The sequence below is a fragment of the Ictidomys tridecemlineatus genome, chromosome 12 (genome assembly GCF_052094955.1).
Source record: "Ictidomys tridecemlineatus isolate mIctTri1 chromosome 12, mIctTri1.hap1, whole genome shotgun sequence".
NCBI classification, from domain to species: domain Eukaryota; kingdom Metazoa; phylum Chordata; class Mammalia; order Rodentia; family Sciuridae; genus Ictidomys; species Ictidomys tridecemlineatus.
In genome coordinates, this window is record NC_135488.1 from 110273694 (window position 1) to 110293993 (window position 20300).

A 20300-nucleotide genomic window follows, 5' to 3' on the forward strand; every position below is an offset into this window, starting at 1 on the left:
TTTGTAATTCCTTGAGAGTAAGCTGAGTCCAGTTTATTTTCATAGAATAGTGGGGAGCAGGGTTCTTTATTATTGCCTTCCAGCGAACCACAAGGAGGGTGTGTTTACTGATATTCTTTTATAGGCGAGGAAGCAGATAAGAACTAATTCCAAATTGCCTCTATTCAGTGAGGGAGCTATGTATGGGAATATGAACTAGAACTACTGACTTAAAAGCCAGCTCAGGGGCTGGGGTTATGGCTCAGCGGTAGAGCGCTTGCCCAACTTCACCATCTACCTGGTGCATGCACAACACTGTGTTCTGGAAAAGTGAATTTATGAAGTAAACATGGTCTCTGCTCTCCAGATGCTCTAATGTTAAGAGAAGGCAATGTAAATTATATAATAGAGGTATAATTAAAGACAGTGCTTGTGTGAGTGTGTGTGTTAAATGCCTCTTAGTAAGTTCCATCATTCTCTTCTTTTTTTTTTCAAATTGCCTACATCTTGCCAGACTTGATTCCTAAAATATATAGGAGCATATATATTATATGTCCTCACAACCCTGAAAGCTGTGTTATTACTGCCAGTTCATAGTTGTTAAGTAACTTGCACAAGGTCACTCGTCTGCTGGCTTCTGCATGTCTGCTTATTTCACCATACCCTGACATTTTCTTTATTGGCAAAAGGAGATTTCATCCATCCTTTTTGTCACATATGAATGTGCAGGTTTTATGTGGAGACTCAAAACTTTCTTTCTGGATGAGAGCTGCATAAATATTAGTAGCAATAATTATGCTTATTATTGCTGAGTGCTGCCATTTTGTAGCTTTGCTCTCCTCTTTGCCTTGGAATTTGTATAATAAATTGTATGAGAATGTAAGAAGAATAGAAATAAGATGTCTTACTACTGAGTTGAAGTGCCAAGTGTGTACACCACCCCCCTTATGATGGAATACAGAGCAGGTGTGGATGGGCTAGCTGGCCCATGAGCCACATCCCTGTACCAGAAAACTACAGAGGAGACTGTGCCCATGATGGCTTCAGGGTGATACTCCAAAGAGTTCAGCCAATAGGTGGAAAGGGGAGGAGGAGGTTAATGTCAGCCCTAGTCTCCATAAGAGCGGAGGCATTGGATCCCCTTTGCTTATATCCATCGCTGGAAATACTGTTAGACAGTTGGTTCCCAAATAGCTAACTAATTGCAGTTAGATGTGGTTTATTCACTTCATCTTTCTTTCCGGCTCTATCTGCCCATGAAGGCCTTAGCACATATTCTAGCCTTTTCTGGAATTAGTATTCCTGTTGACTATTTTACTACTGACACCTGAGTAATCAGCATTCATGTTAACCTCTTACAAAGAGAACTCTTAGACACTTGCCCAAGTCCCACACTTCTGTATTCCTGTAGTACCCCATGCTTACTTGTGTTCTGATATTTGCAATTATTTGCTTGTTTCTTTTTTTTTTTCTATATTTGTTTATGAACTTTGGGTACTTTGGTCCCATCCCTTTCCTTTTTTTTAATAAAATTTCTTTTAATTAGGTATGAATGACAGCAGAATTTATTTTGATTCATTGTACACAATTGCAGCAGCACCCTTTTCATTTCTCTGGTTGTACACAATGTAGCGTCGTACCGTATGTGTAGTCATACCTAGGATAATGATGTCCATCTCAATACACCATCTTTCCTGCCTCCATGCTCACTCCCTTCCCCTCCCTCCATTTTTCCTATGCTGCCCGCCCCCCCCCAATTATGGATCAGCATCCATTTATCAGAACATTCTGCCTTTGTTTTAGGTGGGAGGATTGGCTTACTTAGCATGATATTCTCCAACTTCGTCCATTTACTTGCAAATGCCATAATTTTATTCTCTTTTAATGCTGAGTAATATTTCGTTTTGTGTGTGTGTGTGTGTTTCTTTATCCATTCATGTATTGATGGGCATCTGGATAGGTTCCACAGTTTAGCTATTGTGAATTCAGCTGCTATAAACATTGATGTGACTGAGTTACTATAGTAGTTGATTTTAAGTCTTTTGGGTATAGACCAAGGAGTGAAATAGTTGAGTCAAATGGTGGTTCCATTCCAAATTTTCTAAGGAATCTCCATACTGCTTTCCAGATTGGTTGCACCAATATTCAGTCCCACCACTTTTCTCCCACATCCTCACCAACATTTATTGTTGTCTATGTTCTTGTTAACTGCCATTTTTGACTGGCATGAGATGAAGTCTTAGAGTAGTTTTGATTTACATTTCTCTAATTACTAGAGATGTTGAGCATTTTTTCATATATTTGTTGATCATATGATCTTCTGAGAAGTGTCTGTTCAGCTTTTTAGCCCATTAATTTATTAGGTTGTTTGCTTTTTTGTGTTAAGTTTTTTGAGTTCTTTTTATATCCTGGATATTAGTGCTCTGATGTGCATATAACAAATATTGGCTCCCTAAATGTAGACTCTCTTCACCTCATTGTTTCTTTTGCTGAGAGGAAGCTTTTTATTTTGAGTCCATTCCATTTATTCTTAATTTTATTTCTTGCATTTTAGAAGTCTTGTTAAGGAAGTCAGGGCCTAATCCAACATAATGAAGATTTGGGCCTATTTTTCTCTCTATTAGGCACAGGGTCTCTGGTCTAACTCCTAGGTCCTTGATCCACTTTGATTTGAGTTTTGTGCATGGTAAGAGATAAGGGTTTATTTTCATTTTGCTGCATATTGATTCTTAAAAGACTATTTCTAGAGAAAAGGGGCTTATCACTTGGTACATAGAAGGTGCACAAAAATTATTAAATGAATGAAAAATGTTCCCATGTCTTACTGTGATAGGGTTAGTATTCAAATCAAGCTCTTTTCACCTGTTATTTTTGAAAGTAGGACTCAGAGTATGCATAGAGGTAGAGAAAATTTAAATATAATAAGCTTGATTTTTACACACATTTACCTGCTGGAATTCAAGGTTTCTTTAATTGGTTTTTATCCACACTCCCAGATTATTCCTTAATAGGATCAAGAGAAAAACTGTTAGGCTAGGTTTGGTGATATAGACAAATTTCCTCTGTAGCTCAAAATAATGGTTTTCACACATTAGACATACTGACAGCTTACTATAATTAGGAGTGCATTTCTGAGAACCAAAAGTAAATTCTAAGTTGTTTTTCCCTGATTTGCTCATGTTAAAATTGTACCACATCTTCCCAGAAATCAAAGTGATTGAGTTAATGCTGTTCAATTGTTACGCTCCCCGTTAAATAATTCTTGTATCATGACTGAGTTGCTATTGCTTTGTTGACACCCCAGACCAACTTCAATATAAATAAATGTGGCTATTTAATCACTTATTCTCCTTTCCTGTTAGTTATTGGATTCTGGGTTTGTTCTATCTGAATAGTTTTATTATTATTAGAGAAACTAAGAATCATGGAACAATAATCCCATTGAGCCTCAAATCAAGCAGAGTAAAAATTGGTTGGCTGCTTTCTTAGATGACTAGAAGAGATTCTGACTTTGGGAGCTGGGGTGGGGTTTTTTCCCCTGCCCTCACTTATCCCTGGAGAAAAGACTCTTCTCCTTAGCTCTCCAGCCATTTATAATGGAATTATTGAACTGCAGTTTTCTTGTGGAGAACACTTGTGGTCCACAAAACTTTAGTCAGAGGCAATGATGATGAAAATTTCTTCTAGAATGAATTATTATAAGTGACCAGTTGGTTAGAGCAAAAAGATGATGTACGTTTATGGCAGTTGTAAAAGCAAGAAGGTACTTTGTAAGTTGAAAGAATACGGCTGTGAGCCAGAAACCTGTTCCTGGACTCTGTTCTTTGTCCTATCTTTGTCATCTTCAGAGTAGTTTAAGAACCACCTCTGCAGTCAGCTCCAGGGCATTTGTGAGCCTTGATTAAAAGACCATAGTAAGAACGCCCAACCTGGCTGCCCAGTGGACTTCATTATCTTCCCTTTGTTACTTCCTTGCTCATGCCTATGCAATTGTGTATAAAATATAATCTTTCCATGCCTTTCTCAGGCCGATCCCAAAGAGCTAATCAAGACGGTCACCAGGCATGTGACTCGACATGGACATGAAGCCTGGCCTGAAGACCTTGTTTCACTGACTGAGCAGTTACACTACTACAATGAGCGCCTCCTGGACTTCACTCAGGCACGGCTACTTCAGGGCCTTCGGAAGGGGGTGGATGTGCAGAGGTTCACTGCGGATGACCAGTATAAAAGGGAAACTATCCTTGGCTTGGCAGAGTAAGTGATACCTTTGTCTTATGAGGGATGAATTTAAAATGGAGCACAAGTAAAATTCAGACTATTAATTCCAGTTCCTCGAAGATTCACATTAATGGTTGATACTAGCAGGACTTTCTGCACTTTTTCCATTCATAATGAGGAATGTATGTGTCTTCCCAAAAGATCAGTAAATGCAGACATTGTAAGCCACAGATTTAAATAGTAAGCAGTGGGATTATTTTTTTTTATAAAGTTTCCCATGACTTTAATAGTCCAATACCAAGATTATGACCAAATTAGTATTCCTGGTCAGGAACCTCACTTTTCAAAGTACATGCAAATTTAATTTCTCCAGTATGTTAATATGAGAGACAGTTGACTGACTAGCTAAGGAAGACCCCGTGCCATAGGTTCAGATGCCTTTATCGGTTCTGGGCCTCTAAGAGAAGCTGCCTGGCATGAGTTTTCTTTTGTCAGAGGCAAGGAGCAGCTGCCAGTTTTCCTTTTGTGCCTTAACCCTTTCAAGAGAAGAGCAAGGCCTTGGATGAGGTGACAGTACAGCTCAAGGGACAGTTGTAAGAGTTGCTTTCTAGGTATGGAATTCCTTTTGGTTTTAATAGTGATGTCTGTTTTTTTAGGAGTTTAGATCAGATGAGAAGTGTTTATATGTCAGGAGGTGGGAAAGTATGTTCACACATTATTGTTATTAAGACAGTTTGTTTTTAACATCACAACTTCTTAAGTGCTTACTATGGGCAAGGCACTACGTAAAGTGCTTTATAAACTTTAAATATCTTATAGATAACCTCTTGAGTTCAGATGTTGTCCCATATCCTCATTGAGGTGGATGTTGCTTAGGAGTAGGAGGTAACTGGCCCTAGTTTCAGTTGATGGTACAGATTGCTAGTCTGACTTTACCCTGGATCGGTCATGTGTCAAAGCCTTTGCATCTTCACGACACCACAGGCCTTTCCCTACATCCTGTTGCATTCTCAAGGGGCAGTTGGTATGCAGTGCAGTCTCGGCTTCCAACCTTGAAACTAAGGCTAAATTGTGCCACATTTAGTGGTCATTCATCTCTCAGGGCAAATTCCTTCAAAATAACAAAAATGGTCTTGATTATGGTAATGGTATGTCAGTTTTCATGGTATCATTTAAATCCTTGAGAAAGTGGAAAAGTAGCCTTGATATTCTCTGATAATTTCATTATCAGACACTCCAGATTATCTTAAAAAAAAAAAAAGCAGGGTGTGGAGAAATTTTCAAAAAATAGTGGGAACAATCCCCGGCCATTCTCAGTTAAGGGGAGAAATATAGAATATTTTTCTCTTCCCCTCTATCCCTCCTGGAAGTTCATAATTTCAGAGTCATTTAATGTCCAATTTGAAAGTGACATAAGACATCTTATAGTTCAGTCTGCTTCCTTTTTGGAGGAGGAATTTGAGAATCGGAGAGCTTTAAGGAATTGCTTAGCGTCCTACAGCAGGAGATGAGCCTGGGTTTTCTAATTCTAAATTCACTGTGCTTTTCCTTTGGGCATTTTGTAATCCTTAATGCTGTGTTCATGATTTCATAGAAGAGGATTATTATGCAGAATAAAAGTTCATAAGGTAAGGCTTGCCTTCTGTCGTTACATTTTGCTAGTGTTCTTTATTTACTTTTTAAAGTGTTCAATTAGCCTATGCTATTTGAAGTATATATCAAAGGACAAATACATGCCTTTGATAAGTATAGAATCTTCTGTACTTTGAGTTGCTTAGAAAAGTATACAGCAGTCTTTGGGTGGCTTGTTTAAGGTGGTGAAAGTTTCTAAGGCTTTCAGCCTTACCAGTTCTGACTTTAGAGATGGCATTTCAGTGTCTTATATAGATTTATAAAACCCATTTCTTGTTTTGCTCCTTTCTTCACTTGTATTATAATGTGACCATTCTTTAGTTTCTTGCTTGTTGTGTATCTATTTCACAGTTGTTTTTTGTAAGTCAGTCATTATACACATGTCTACAATAATACCTTTTCAGGGGTCAGACAGGGTGGTTTTGAAGAGGATATGACACAATTTGTTCCCTCCCATCTTTATCAAGTGATAAAAAATACCGGTACTTAAACACAGTATGTCCCAATGCCAGGTGATGTGCCAGACCCCCTTAATAGGAAAATCGACCCCCATTTTCTTGTACTTCTTTATATGCCTAGAATTGATAATGGTCCCTACTCACAACAGATTCTCATTCTATCATGTGAGACAGGTACTCAAAAAATAAGAAAAGATTTCAGTTGACCTAATCCCTAGGTTGACAAATTTATCTAACCCTGGATCTCTTCTTTTATAGCCCATGAGCAAAGAAGGACTTTCATATTTTTAAAGGTTTGTGGAAAACAAAACAATAAAAAGGCTATGCGACAGGGACTATGGCAGTAAAGCTGAAATATTTACTATATGACTCTTTGCAGAAAATGTTTACCAGCCCCTGGCTAATCAAAACATATATGTCATGGTTTACTTAGGGTGAATATAGTCTGAGCAGTTGTTAATAACAGATTTCATTTGTACTTTGCTGATTTGGGCCATACCTTGCCCAACAAGAATTCCATCTTGCATTTCTGCTGGGAATTAGAGGTTTTGCAGTAGACCTTAATGTGGGCACCATGGACCATTTTCTTGTACTTCTTTATATGCCTAGAGAATCTCAACCCTGGTGATGTCATTCCTTGGTTTCAACCTTCCACTTACTTTCAGTTACCTATTGAATGAGGTACATGTCCTAGAAACTTCAGGAGCCCTTTCCGCTTCATTTCTCAGAGTTCCATCTGTCTCTCCTTCCTGTTGACCACCTCTGCTTAGTTAATGCTTGTTTCAGCCTCCAGCTTAAGTTTGTTACTCTCCTATCCCTATTGTCACAGCATTTAGTGGTCTTTTTTTTTTTAACTCTATCCCCATGGTATTTAACTACTAGTTCACATCTCATATCATCTAGTAGACTGTGAGTTCCTCAAGAAATATCTTGTTTATTTTTGTCCTAAATAACCAGCACAGTACCTGTCACAACAGAGAAAACATGCTTATTGAGTAAGTAACTATGGCTTCTCAGAGAGCTACCTCACTGTAGAGATATACTATTTGCAGAGGCTCTAGAATCTGGATCAGAATTTTTTAACCTCAGCATTACTAACATTTTTGACTGGATAATTCTTTCTTGCGGGGTAATGGGTAGGCCTGTCCTATGTATTGTAGGGTGTTCAACAGCATCTCTAGCATCTGCCCACTAGGTGCCAATAGCACTCTTCCCATCCCCCATTTGTGACAATCAAAATATTTCTAGACATTGTTAAATCTTCCCTGGGTCACAGAATTACTCATAGTTGGGAACTACTGGTCTAGATTAATTCATGGTAAATTGCTGTGTACTCAGTCGAAAAGGAACAATCAGATTCCTTGGAAGTCGTTTTCTGAATTCTTACAAAATGGCTTTTATTAAGGGCTGTAGTGACTACCCTCACAGCTGGAGAGCAATCCCAATGAAAATTGTCTTTGCTGATTAAGGTAACGTGTTCCTTCTCTCTCTTTCCTGTGCATGGTGGACATTTCTAAAGGACTCTTGAAGAAAATGTCTACAACATTGCTCTTTCTCTGGCACAGCGGTATAGCATCTCCCGTTGGGAAGTTTTTATGACCCATTTGGAGTTCCTGTTCACAGACAGTGGGTAAGCATGAAGTTCATATGAATGTTTGTCAATGCTTTTCTTTTCAGAGTCTATTAGAAAAAACATCTTGAAGTTACAGTGTACAACTTCAGGTTTACTTCTCAGCTATAATAGACTACTTTCCTAGTACTTTCTCCCTTTCACATTTTTGATATACCAATGTTAAGCAATACCCAATTCATGTTTTTTAGTAATAAGAGCCTTGAGTTAGATACTTTACTGATTGTTTATATATTCGTTCAGCAGTTTCTGTTGAAAGTCTTCACATTGTTAGTAGGTATACAGTGGTGATTCACAGTGTTAGTAGGTATACAGTGGAGAGCAAAAGCAGGCATGGTTGTCTTGGAACATAGGGTATACAGTGAGAGACAGACAACAATCAAGTAGTGACATAACCAAATGTGAAATTAAAACCAGAACAGGTACTATGTAAGAGAGCCCAGTTATGCGATCTGGCATAGTTAGGGAAGGCTTTCCTGTGGAGATGTGGGTTGAGTTGTGCTATGATCTGGCTATGGTTTGAGTTCCCCAGGTGCTCATGTATTGAAATCTAACACCCATTGTGGGTAAATAGGAGAATGGGATCCTGCTATGGTGTTTAGAGGGTGGGACCTTCAAAAATAGATCAGGATTAGATAAGATTGGATGGAGTCCCCATGGTTAAATCTGGTTGCCACATAAGAAAAAAGAGGGGCCTAAGGATATAGATGCACATGTGTGCTGCATGTGATGCTGTATGCAGCCTAGGAACTCCACCAGCAAGAAAGCCATTGCTAGATGTGGACCCTTGAGACCCCAGATCTGTGAGCTAAGTAAACCTTTTCTTTATAAGATAGCCTGCCTCAGGAATTTCATTATAGTAATGCAAAATAGACTATTACAAGCTAAGACCTAAATATTGAGTCAGAATTGATTACAAGGATAAAGGAATCATTTCCTAAGTAGACAGTTTGGTAAGTGCCAAGGCCCTTTGAGGAACATGATGAGTCTGAGAGCCTGGCAGAGGAACAGGGTAGGTGAAGCCCAGTGAGTTGGGATCGTGGCACAAAATGAGACAAGCCAGACGATGCAGCAAGAACATGGAGGTGTCAGCAAGGGCTGTTGACTTCTTCGTAAGAATAGTAGGCTATTTAAATACTAGGCTATTTAAGGATTTGGATGAAGGACGGGAAGATAGTATGACCAGATTTTCACTTTAAGATCACTTTCATGACTATGTTGAGAAAAGATCTGAAGGAAATCAGAATAGACATATACAGACTATTTATGGCACTATTATAGCAATAGTCTGCACCACAGGTGACCATAGATTGGAGTAGTACGGCTTTAAAAGTGTAGGTGAGGCAAAGGTGGGTTTGAGATATTTAAAAGGTAAAATAGATGGAACTTAATATATTAACAAGAATAAATTAGATATAAAGGCAAATGAAAGGGGAGACATCAAGAATCATCCAGCTGGGCATTGTGGTACACACATGTAATCCTGGCAACTCTGGAGGTGAGACGGAAGGATCATGTGTTGGAAGCCAACACTGCTGACTTAGCAAAAACCTGTCTCAAAATAAAAAGAAATGGGGATGTAGCTCATTGTCCCTATGTTCAATCCCCCCACCCACTCTCGTCCCCAGCTTTTTACTTGGTCCACCTTTTGGGTGGTAGCATCATTTAGTGAGATGAAGCACTCTATGGAGGTCAAGCAGGGTGGAGAAGGGAAGAGAATGGGGAGTTATATGTACTGAAACACCCCTGTCCCCCCCCCCCAAATGGCAGTCAGCTGTTGGAACTTAGCGATTTGGAATTCAAAGGGGAAGGTGAGGCAGAGGAACTGGCTTGGGAGTTATTTGCATGTCGCTGGTACAGAAGCTGTGTGTGTGTGTGCGCGCTCGCGCGCTCTGGAGAGGAGTGTATGGTCAAAGAGGCAGGCTTGAAGCAACCATGAGGGCCTTCATAGTAGCTGGTTGAGAGCTGCTAGAAAAAGGAATTAGGGGAGAGCAGTAGGATGGGAGGAGAACAGGAATGGTGCTGAAGGGTATGTTGGCCAGAGCCTTTTAAGAAGCAGGGAGAACTGAGTGGGGTCAAATCCTGCTGAAGGGTCAAGAGATGCTTATGATGTTGCATCTTTAATTTTTATTAGTGAAATTTTAAGTACTTCATTTTAAGTATTCATCAGGTTACTACATGGTGACACTGTTATCTATGATAAATACTGCCCTGGCCTCACTATTTTTCAAGCATAATAGTATGTTCAAATAAATGTTTCTTCTGATGTGTATGTTGGCATTTTTAAAAATATCATGGCATTTTGTTAATTCTTTTTTTTTCTTTGTTACATAAAAGGATTCCGTATCTGTAAAAACAGGAAGCTTCATTGGTCTCTGAATATATTATAAATTATCAGGCAGTCGAGTAATGTACAAAACTGTTCCTGGCATATCATTATACCTGATAGCAGTGTGATTATGCAGATGCACAGCAATTACAAACCAGGAAATCATTAGCTCCTGGCATCATTACTTGTGAGTGGCAAAGCACTTGATATTGATTTAGCAAGTGTGTTAGGTCCTCTGTGTTCTTTACTTAAAACCCTTTGCCTTACTATTCAAACTTTTTTTTTTCCTTTGTGAACTGGGAATTGAACCCAGGGCCTTGCACATTCTAGGCAAGCACTCTGTCACTGAGCTGTAACTCCAGGCCTTTTTAAAAATTTCATTGAGACAAGGTCTTGCCAAATTGCCTGTGTGGTTCTGGAACTTGTGGTCTTTTTGCCTCTTTTGTAACTGGGGCAACAAGTGTGCATCACCTCTTCCAGACAACTAGTTAATCAAACTTGGTAATCTGATTATTAGAAATCAGCCTTGTTTATACAAAAATTGCCCATCATTTATAGTTGAATTAATAGTAAATTAGTAAATAAAACTGTTCCTTTAAAAAAATAAATAAATCACCCCCTCCCCTCCATGGAGTTCATTCCCCTGTCATTGTACCTTCTCCCTCATCTCTTGGTGGACTTGGAGGTGTGACCCCCACAGCAGCTTCATAGCCAGGTGTGGTGGAATGTCCTCAGCCTGTAGAGTATGAGCCCTCCAGTCAGATGGCTAGATCAGATCCCATTGATGTCATCCTATCTCTGAGTCCTTAGACCAGAACATTCACTTCCTTGAAGTTCATTTTCTTTAAGGAATAATAACAATGATTTAATGGTAAAATATTTAACCTACAGCAGGCAATGCATGATCAGTGCCTCACTAAGGGCAGTTATTTCCTGTATCTCTCCTATCGGAGTTCTCATAAACACCCATACTTGAGTTCCTGGTTTCTTTTCCCCCTTCTTACACTGTTTTAAGCAGTATACTGCTTTTCCATGGTCATGCCTAAGTCACTTGCAACTGCTGGACAGTCTCTCATGGCTGCTTAGTCCTGCTGGAGTATGTTCTGCCCTGAGGCTCTAGGTGGACTTGTCACTCACTGCAGATTTAGTATCCATTTCACCCTGAGGCTGCACTAGACATTGGTGGATCTTACAGACAGCAGGAGCTCTCAGTGGGCATGTGACCTGATGGGTCAGCATGGGGTTTGGAATCAAATCAAGTTTTAAGATCCAGTGCTACTGGCCAGACCCACCAACTGTGCAGCCTTTTGAGTGTTTCCTATTTCTCTTAAGTCACTGTTTTCTTAGTTATAGGGACTATTATTCTTACCCTGGAGGGTTGTGAAGATTGGAAGAAATCTGTGGAAATTGTGTAACTAGATGATTCTTTCAGTACTATTCTGGTTATTTCTCTTACTGTAATTTTTGTTAATTTTGCTGACTCCATGAGTGTCTCTCACTTTTGGACACAGGATCCTTTTAAAATACTGGAGTTATGTGTCTGATATACTAGAACTATATCTATTAATGTTGATGGTATTATTATTTAGTATCTTTGTATTCTAAGCACAATGTGCTGAGTCACATTCTTGTCCCCATGTAGCTTATAACCTAATAGGGACCCCTTCTTCTCCCTGTCCCCTAAAATAGCCCAAAGGTAAATTGCAAGTTTAGTAAGTACCATAAAAAGGGTTCCTCTTCACAGGGACCCTAGATGTGCTGTGCTATTTTTCATAGTGAATTTCATATTCTCTAGGGAGGATTCATTCATCTCAAATGCAGAGATGGGTAAGAACATGGTATCTCTGTGAGGAGTTAGAACAAACTGTAGTGTATCTGTCTTTTTCTGAGTTGAAGCAGATGAGACCAAATTTATGACTTGGGGTTGTTATTGATCATTCAGTGAGGTCTGTGTCCAGGTTGCCATGTTGTATAGTATTCTGTCTGCCTCTTCCAGGTTCCTCTCCCTTGAAGACCCTGACACAATTGAGGAGGTGGTATCAGAGTGATTAGTATATGAAGGGGGGAGATTTAAAGCCATACCTATTTCCTAGAATTTAAGGTACCTCAGTTTATTAAAGGCTTGTTATAACTTTGAAAATTAAAAGAAAAATCCAGGACCAGGAAAGATACATAATAGAGTAAGGAATGTTGCATGTAGATATTCAGATCATAGGCCTTTCAGGGTTTTTTAAATTGAGCCATAAATTTGGTTCTAATTTCTTTTTTTTGGTCAGGGCTGGGGATCAAACCCTGCATATATATGCCAGGCAAATGCTCTGCTACTGAGCTCTATCTCCAGCCCTTGATTTTTCTTTTGATCTAAGGAGAGAGAACTTGACCAGAACTGTTGTTTGTATATACACACACACAAATCCACAAGGCCTTACAAAATGAAGATAACTAATTTCTGTTGCTTTTAACTTGACCACTCCATTCATAGCAGACAATGTTCTATAAAGGAACTCAGAGTATCAGTGTGACAGAAACTAGTCTCTGAGATATTCATTGCTGATTCTTCCATCAACTCTCTGGGTGGGTTTTTTTTTTTTGAAAAGTTGGTGACATTCATTTTGCCTACATTCTCTCTCTAGTAGTCACAGGTGCTGCTGCAAGCTGCATTGCAGCCCCAGGCTGCCGTATCGGGGTCATCCTGAGGCATTCACACCCTACCCTTCTTGGGTTGATCCCCTTGCACGAGTAGTTGTAAGTTAGCATGCTGGTCATTCCTGTGGATTTGTAGACCTCCATGCTTTGGGACTGACTAGTCTTTGGGGAAATGGCCATAAGTACTCTACTGAACTGTCTCTCACATATACAGTCTCATATGAAAATATTGGCTCTGTTGCTTTATTGAGTAAAACAGAGATCTGAATTTGGGAGACCCAACTTGGAATCAGTTTCCATCTCTTACTAGTTATGGGATTTTTATCTGTACTTTGGCTTACCTCAGAGAACAAGAATAACGAGGTCTTCTGCAGAGAGTTACTCTGAGGAATAAACGAGGCAATCGGGGCAGAAGCACTGGCAGGTTATTGCTAAATTCCATTTAAATCCCATCCCCTTGCTCTCTTCAGCCTCGCCCTGCAGCCCTCTCCCATTCTTTCTTCCTCCTCCCTCTCACATTCTAAGTATCCCTTTCAGTCAGCTAATGGAATTGCATTATCACTCAGTCTTAGACTGAGTACAGAAAAATGTATTTAAATAAACTTGTTTTCTAACTTTCAATACTTGCTGATTTTGAGTCATATTTTGGGACGATTGGTAACTTGAAGCAGTTACAGAACACCTTAATGGTGGGATTAGTACTAAAAGTTTATCCCTTATGCATCGAGTACAGCTAACGCTAGCTTCTTCCTGTAGTTAAACTTCGAAAGTTAAATATGCACTGTATATTTTAGCTGCTTTATACCTAAACTTGGTTCAGGAAAATGCACTTAAACTGTTTTTAAGGGTAATCATTAATTTGATTACTGAAAAGTCCATAGTGGTTTCATGGTATTTCTTCCTACTCTCTTGAATGTAAGTTCTTTGGAATTGTTTTCTAGGCAGAGATTTCATTTCTTGTTCCAAAGGGAAGATAACAGCTTCTTTCAATGGAAACTATTAAAACAGCTATTGATTACTGGCATCTATAAAAGATCTCAGCACATTGTAATTTACTGAAAAGGGAGGTTTGGGTATTTATCAAGTGTCAGTAAAGGTATTCCACTATCTTTCTTGACAAGATAATTAGGTAAAATTGCACATGAGACAAACTGAGTTGTAGGCACAGAAGAATAAGTGGGTGGGCACAGGAAAAAGTAATGTTGATTGAGACAGACTAGATCCAAAATCAAGTCAAACACAGATGAGCTAAATAGACTGTTATGATTTAGTCATTGTTTTCCATTTTGTGGATGAATCTGTCTTGAATACTGTTTATCAGGGTGTTAGGAGTGAAGTGTGACAGCAGAGCCCTTTGAGATTATTGCAGCAGTGCTTTCTGTGCTATTTCTCAAGTGGTTGGTTTGGACACTTGACCTTGAGTCAATGGCTGCTGTGTGATGTATGGACACACTTAGACTTTTGAGTCCAGACAGATCTGGATGCTTGGACTTAGGCAAGTCATGTAACCTATCTTGATAGCAGTTTCTTTAACTATGAGTTGATAATGACCCAGTTTTAACTTGCTAGCCTAGCAGTCACCATAATCAAGGCAAATCTGTTTTTCTTCTCTGTTCTGCACCTTTTTCTGCTTGCAAGTCTTTGTCAATGTGCATCATCTTAGCGGGGCTACATGGCTTATTATCTCCTCATTGTCTTCAGATCTCATTTTGCAAGTTACTGTGAGTCACTTTCCTATACTACCATGTGCAGTTTTTTCCCCCCCCAGAGATGACATTGCACAATTAAGAGTAATGATGGGGTCAAGAGTATTTTCTGAACAGTCGCCGTTTCTGTTGTCCAGTTCCATGATCAGGCCTTGTGCTTTCTTGCTGTGGTACTTTGAATCATGTTATTTCTGCTTCATTTCTTTTTACAATGTCAAACTCAAGTACTTCTTTAAGTCTTCTGTTATCATTGATTTCTACTTCTGCAGTCATAGCTTTTAGTGATCTTTCTCTTAATTAGAATACAATTTTATGTCCTTTGTCAGCACTTACCATTGGTTTGCATTGTTGTTCAATGCCAAGTACGTATAACTAAACTCGATTTTCAGACCTGGAGGAGAGTTCTGTGCTGTAAATCTTTATATCCTTCCCAGAGCACAGTGCTTTGTATGTAGATGACACCTATTTATAGAGGACATCCACTCATCTATTTGGCATTTGTAAGTCATGTTATTGAATGGTTCTTTTGTATCACACACTGTACCTTGGTACTGACAAACTAAAGTTAGACAAGATGTAATATGATCTATGCCATCATAGTATAATAATTAAATATGTTATGGGTATCAGAATATTTAGCATGTCAGTGACTCAGAAGAGGCAGTGAAGGAAAATTTTATAGATAGGGATATTTTTGCATATATTTTTGCAAATATTTGAACTGTCTTAATGGAAAACAACATTTCTCTTGAAGTGAAAGTAAAAAGAAACGTTTTTAAAATTATATTTTGATTTTATAGATTGTCTCTTTTATCCCAAGAATTTTTATAGTCTCATAAAAGTTTTAAAACACAATTTATATTGTTCATGTACAAAAGCCAAACACACATCCCCTTTGGCACTTTCTAAAAATGGTAATTCTAGTAAACAGGGTATCATATTTCAGAGAGGTTGCTTTAAAGTCACCTGAAATCTAACTTTCTTGCCCAGGGTCTCATTGATGCCCCCAGATACTTTTATTTCTGCCTGTGGGAATCTTGGAAACTGGACGTTTCTGTTAGTCTGTAGGGCTGCCTTAAGGACCCTTAAAATTGGAGCACTAAAAATGTTTTCTCTAGGCCATTGTGGTGGCACTAGACCTGAGACTTCTATCCAGGGACAAACGTAGACCAAAGTGGACTCCTTTCCTTTCTGTCCAAAACACAGACCAAACAAACAAAAATGCTTGATTTTTTTTTTTAACCCCAATAAGTTAACCTTAAATGGTTTTTATTATCTTACGAAGACATTTACATTAGTATGAAAATATTAAGATACGTGTTTTGTTCAAGTAGTATTACTAAAGTTAATTCAAGAGAAAATACACTTATTTCTTCTTTGCCATTTAATTTGAACACAGTATAAAATTGGGATCTATAGAATATCAATTCAAGACTCTTAGATATAACACTTATGCCTGAAAGTTTGGACTTTTTCTTCCCCTCGCTGTTTCCTGAATTCTTGAAATAAGGTTGTAGTGTTTCTATACTGAAGTGCAGATTTAAATTTTTTTTGTGTGACATGGGTAAATGATTTACAGTGGAAGCTGATAGATCTTGGTTTGTATTCTAGCTGGGAAGCATTGAACAACCCTTCTGATGCAGGGACGCCCTCCTTCACAGGGCTGCAGGGCCCGTAAGTAATATGAGGGCCGTGCGGTGCAGTGGTCAGCATCTGACGTGTGTTGTTATCCTCTCTTAAGAGCTTCCTGGATCCTGCTGGCTGAAAGTCTTTGATTAGGCAAGAGGAAGGGATCTGAATGAAGTAGACTTTCCAGCTGAGTTTTTAAAAATTATGCTGTTGGATAAAGGAACCAAATCTCAACACTTTCTTTGGCTCTTAATTTCAGTTTGTCCACAGGAGAAATTGAAAAGCGGGCCCAAGCCCTTCATCTCCTCCAGACTTTGAAGACTGATCCTGAAGCCTTTCAGAAGCACATGGCCAAGTATATTTACCCCACTATTGGTGGCCTTGATCACGAAAGGCTGCTGTATTATTTCACTCTTCTGGAAAACTGTGGATGTGCAGACTTAGGTAGATATGCCATTAAGCCAGAAACCCACATTCGGCTGCTGAAGAAGTTTAAAGTTGTCGCATCAGGTAGGATGCTCATGTCGCCGCTCAAACTTGGTTTTTTTTGTACACAATTTTGTACACAGAATATTGAAGTTGATCAACTGTAGTTACTATTCTGTTTTTTCAATTCCTTCGCTAACAGCTGAGGGAATTAAACATCAGAAAAAGACACCTGTTGAAAGTCCTACAGTGAGTTCTGATAAACCTAATCCTTAAACCCACAGCTTCAACTCCTGTTCCAGAGGTTTATCCCTGTTTCCATTGACTAACATTTAAGTTCACTTCAATGGAGCCTATTTAAAAATATGCATGAAACACTTGAAAAAGAGCCTTTGCATCTTTGATAAATTGTGGAAATCTTTAGAATAGGGTCCCTGTGCTCATAATTAAGAAATTAAACATGCTAATACGACTGTTAAATCTCTGATAAGTTGCATGGCACTTTCATGTCCATATTTATTTGATATTCATAGCAGCTTTGAGAATGTATTTCAGGGTTTTTTTTTTTTTCACTTACAAAGGAATAAGGGCTAAGATCAATCCCTGTCTGTAGGTAGCTGGTGAAATGCTAGATAAATAACAAATATAATGCAGTCTGGAGAAGACTTAGGACTTGTGGAAGCCTGGGGAGGTGAGAAGATACTGCCTTCCTGAGTGTACACATGAGAAAACTGAAGCACACAGAGTGGCCTGTCTAGGATTGCAGAGCTAATCAAGTTTCAGGCTGGGACCAGTTCTCAGATCTTCTGATCTTTAAATGAAACCAACTGTCTAGTGTAAATGGGAGATTGTTTCTGTGTGTGTGTATATATCTGAGTGAACCGCTTACCCACTTTCTTTTCTCATTAGGTCTTAATTACAAAAAATTGACAGATGAAAATAAGAATCCTCTTGATGCACTGGAGCCAGTTCTTTCAAGTCAAAATATCTTATCTATTTCCAAGCTTGCTCCCAAAATCCCTGCAAAGGAGGGACGGATGCTTTTGCCCAGCTCTCTGTACACTGTTTGGTTACAGAAGTTATTCTGGACTGGAGACCCTCACCTCATCAAGCAAATCCCAGAGTCCTCCCCAGAGTGGCTTCATGCCTATGATATCTGCGTGAAATACTTTGACCGCCTCCACCCAGGTGACCTCATTGCTGTGGTGGATGCGATTACATTCTCTCCAAAGGCTGTGGCCAAGGTAACCAAAAGAAAGTATGTTGAGTGGTTTAGAAGAAATGAAAATTGTTTTCAGTCTGTAGATTGCTTGTCCTTTGATTTTTTTTTCCTTTTAGTTTTTATTTTTATTTATTTATTTATTTTGCTAAGCATGAGGTTTTAATTGGGATCATTTTTCTCTATTACAGATGTTTAGATAGTGAAAATCAGATTCACCTTTTCTAACTTACATGATTTTTTTATACATAGTGTAGTTTTTGATGATATATTGTTTTAAAATACATTTTCAAGGGTAAAGAAACTCCATTGTCAAGCCAAGAATACCTTTATTCAGAACTCAGACTAACAATTTGTCTGTATTAAATTGAGCCCTTAAAATATTTCACATTGAAAATCACACAGCTTATGGCTTGGAGATAGATACTGCCTGTCACATTTTCCAATTTTCCAAGCTCAGATCTGAACCCTTGGAGTTGATCTTAATAGCTGCTCTCAATCCCTCAGCAATGTGTACTTTCCCTCAGAAGAGATGGCGGAGGTCTTTCTCCCCTTCTCTCACTCACCCAGGTTTTATTGCTAGGAAAATATCCTTTCTCATTGCTTGGGCCCCAGGTGTTCTCTCTTCTGGAAAATCTCCCAGCCTCTACAGAAAGTTGTTGTCTCTGGAATGCCTTTTTAAAAATAAAATCTCCTTTTGCCCATCTTTGCTTTCTCCTTACCCCAAGTCAGCTTCATTATAGTTATTAGTATCCTGGAAATCGGATAATTAAAGAGAATACAAACCATTCATTTGAAGGTTGGCATAGGAGTGGATCAAACTCCACTTCTCTATGGAGAAGGCTAGGTTTTACCTAACTAGATGCAAGTTGTGTATAACCAAAGACTTCTTTTTTTTAAATTGTTGTAACCCAAGTAATTTAATTAACAACTTGGTTCAATTTTATAAGCACTGCATTGAAAAGGAGATAACCATTTTTGTTACTTTCAAGGAAGAAAGAATTGTTTTAAAGAAAAATGCTGTGGTATATTTAAAAAAAAAAATCATAAGTTTGGAGTCATGCAAATCTGGCTTTGAACTCTGAATCTGTCACATATCAGCTATGTAGTGTGGCCTCAGGTCTTCTGCCTTTTCCAAGGCAGAGTCAGGGCTGAGTTAATCTGTGAGGAAGAAAACATTATTACTCTGACTTTATAGACAAAGCTAAGTTGGTAATGAGGAGCCACAAATTGAACTCGAGGGAGACTGACTTCCTCTGTAGCCTTTACGCCTCGTCACTGAACTGTGCCACCCCTCAAAAGTCATAGAACAAATCATTGGAGCCAGTCTAGAGACAGGTAGGATGCGATGGTCAGAGAACCCCAAGCATTTCGGACCCAAAAGAACAGACTGTCCTGGGCTATGTCCATAGTAAGGCTGGGTCCAAATGAGAGAGGCCATGCAGGAGCCTGGTAATATATGGGAACAAATAGATCCACGTGGTCAGTTTGTATCCTAGAAAAGTAACCGCAGAGCTGGGGCCTAAGCCCTGGCTGAAAGGCAGATAAGCAAGGAGACCAGCCGAGGCAATGGGGGAGTCCCCTCCTAAGGCAGTCTCTCAGCCCCACTTCAGGCTAAAGGTGGTTTTAAATATTTTATGTGGGTGTAGGACTGGTTAGCAAAGGCCATATGCTAATTTGAGCATGTATATGGAGGTGTGTGTCTTGACAGTTTTAGACCTTCCAGCAGCAATTACTTATTAATGATTAAACTTATGACTGTGGTACAGGGTTCACTTAGAGTTTTAGCTGTTATTTATGTTTTGAGTCTGATTTTAAGTTACAGCACATTTTCATCGCTTCATCTAATCGTAATCTTGCACTTTAAGATGTCTACCAACCATCTGAAAATGCATGGCATAATCTTTTGTTCCTATGTTATTTTTCTGAGGAGAAAATGCCTGGCTGACTCAGTGAAGATGAAGTCAGTCAGCTTTTGTTGCTTCCTCTTGGCTCAGATGCTACATCCAAAGCATAGATGTTTTTTGTAGCTGTTCTGAAGAGATGGTTTTCTATCGTCAGGTAGATATATAGAGTGTTTAGACTACTACATCTAGAAGTAATTTTTGTTAGTCTAGCTATAGTATTTGCTTTCATTTTATTAATCAGCAAGCTTTTAATTTTCTGATCAGAGAGGAAAAGTATAAAATTTAGATAAATGTTTAAAGCCACACACTGCTGTCCTATTTATAGAGAGAGAATATAAAAATGAAACACAACCCACACATGTCAGAGGACACATTTGGAAGAGGAAATGCAGCTGGATTTGTCCAAATCTGCAAAACACCAGATGTTCCCACAGCTTGTACATGATGTTAAAAATGTAAAATAAGTGTGTACTATTCATACAGTGTTCAGTTTTCAAATGTGTACCCACATTTGAGAT

At 38.8% G+C, this 20300-nt stretch overlaps 1 protein-coding gene across 3 annotated transcripts in view; it reads left to right on the forward strand.

Moving 5' to 3' along the window:
* The window catches only part of Nbas (NBAS subunit of NRZ tethering complex), a 298757-nt gene that overhangs the window by 201264 nt on the left and 77193 nt on the right, over positions 1 to 20300 (forward strand). For all 3 annotated transcript variants that reach the window (XM_078029643.1, XM_078029644.1, XM_078029645.1), the window contains 4 exons: positions 4007 to 4236; positions 7810 to 7920; positions 16490 to 16740; positions 17566 to 17900. In XM_078029643.1, coding sequence (XP_077885769.1) covers positions 4007 to 4236; positions 7810 to 7920; positions 16490 to 16740; positions 17566 to 17900 — 927 coding nt within the window. The remainder of the gene's footprint in view (positions 1 to 4006; positions 4237 to 7809; positions 7921 to 16489; positions 16741 to 17565; positions 17901 to 20300) is intronic.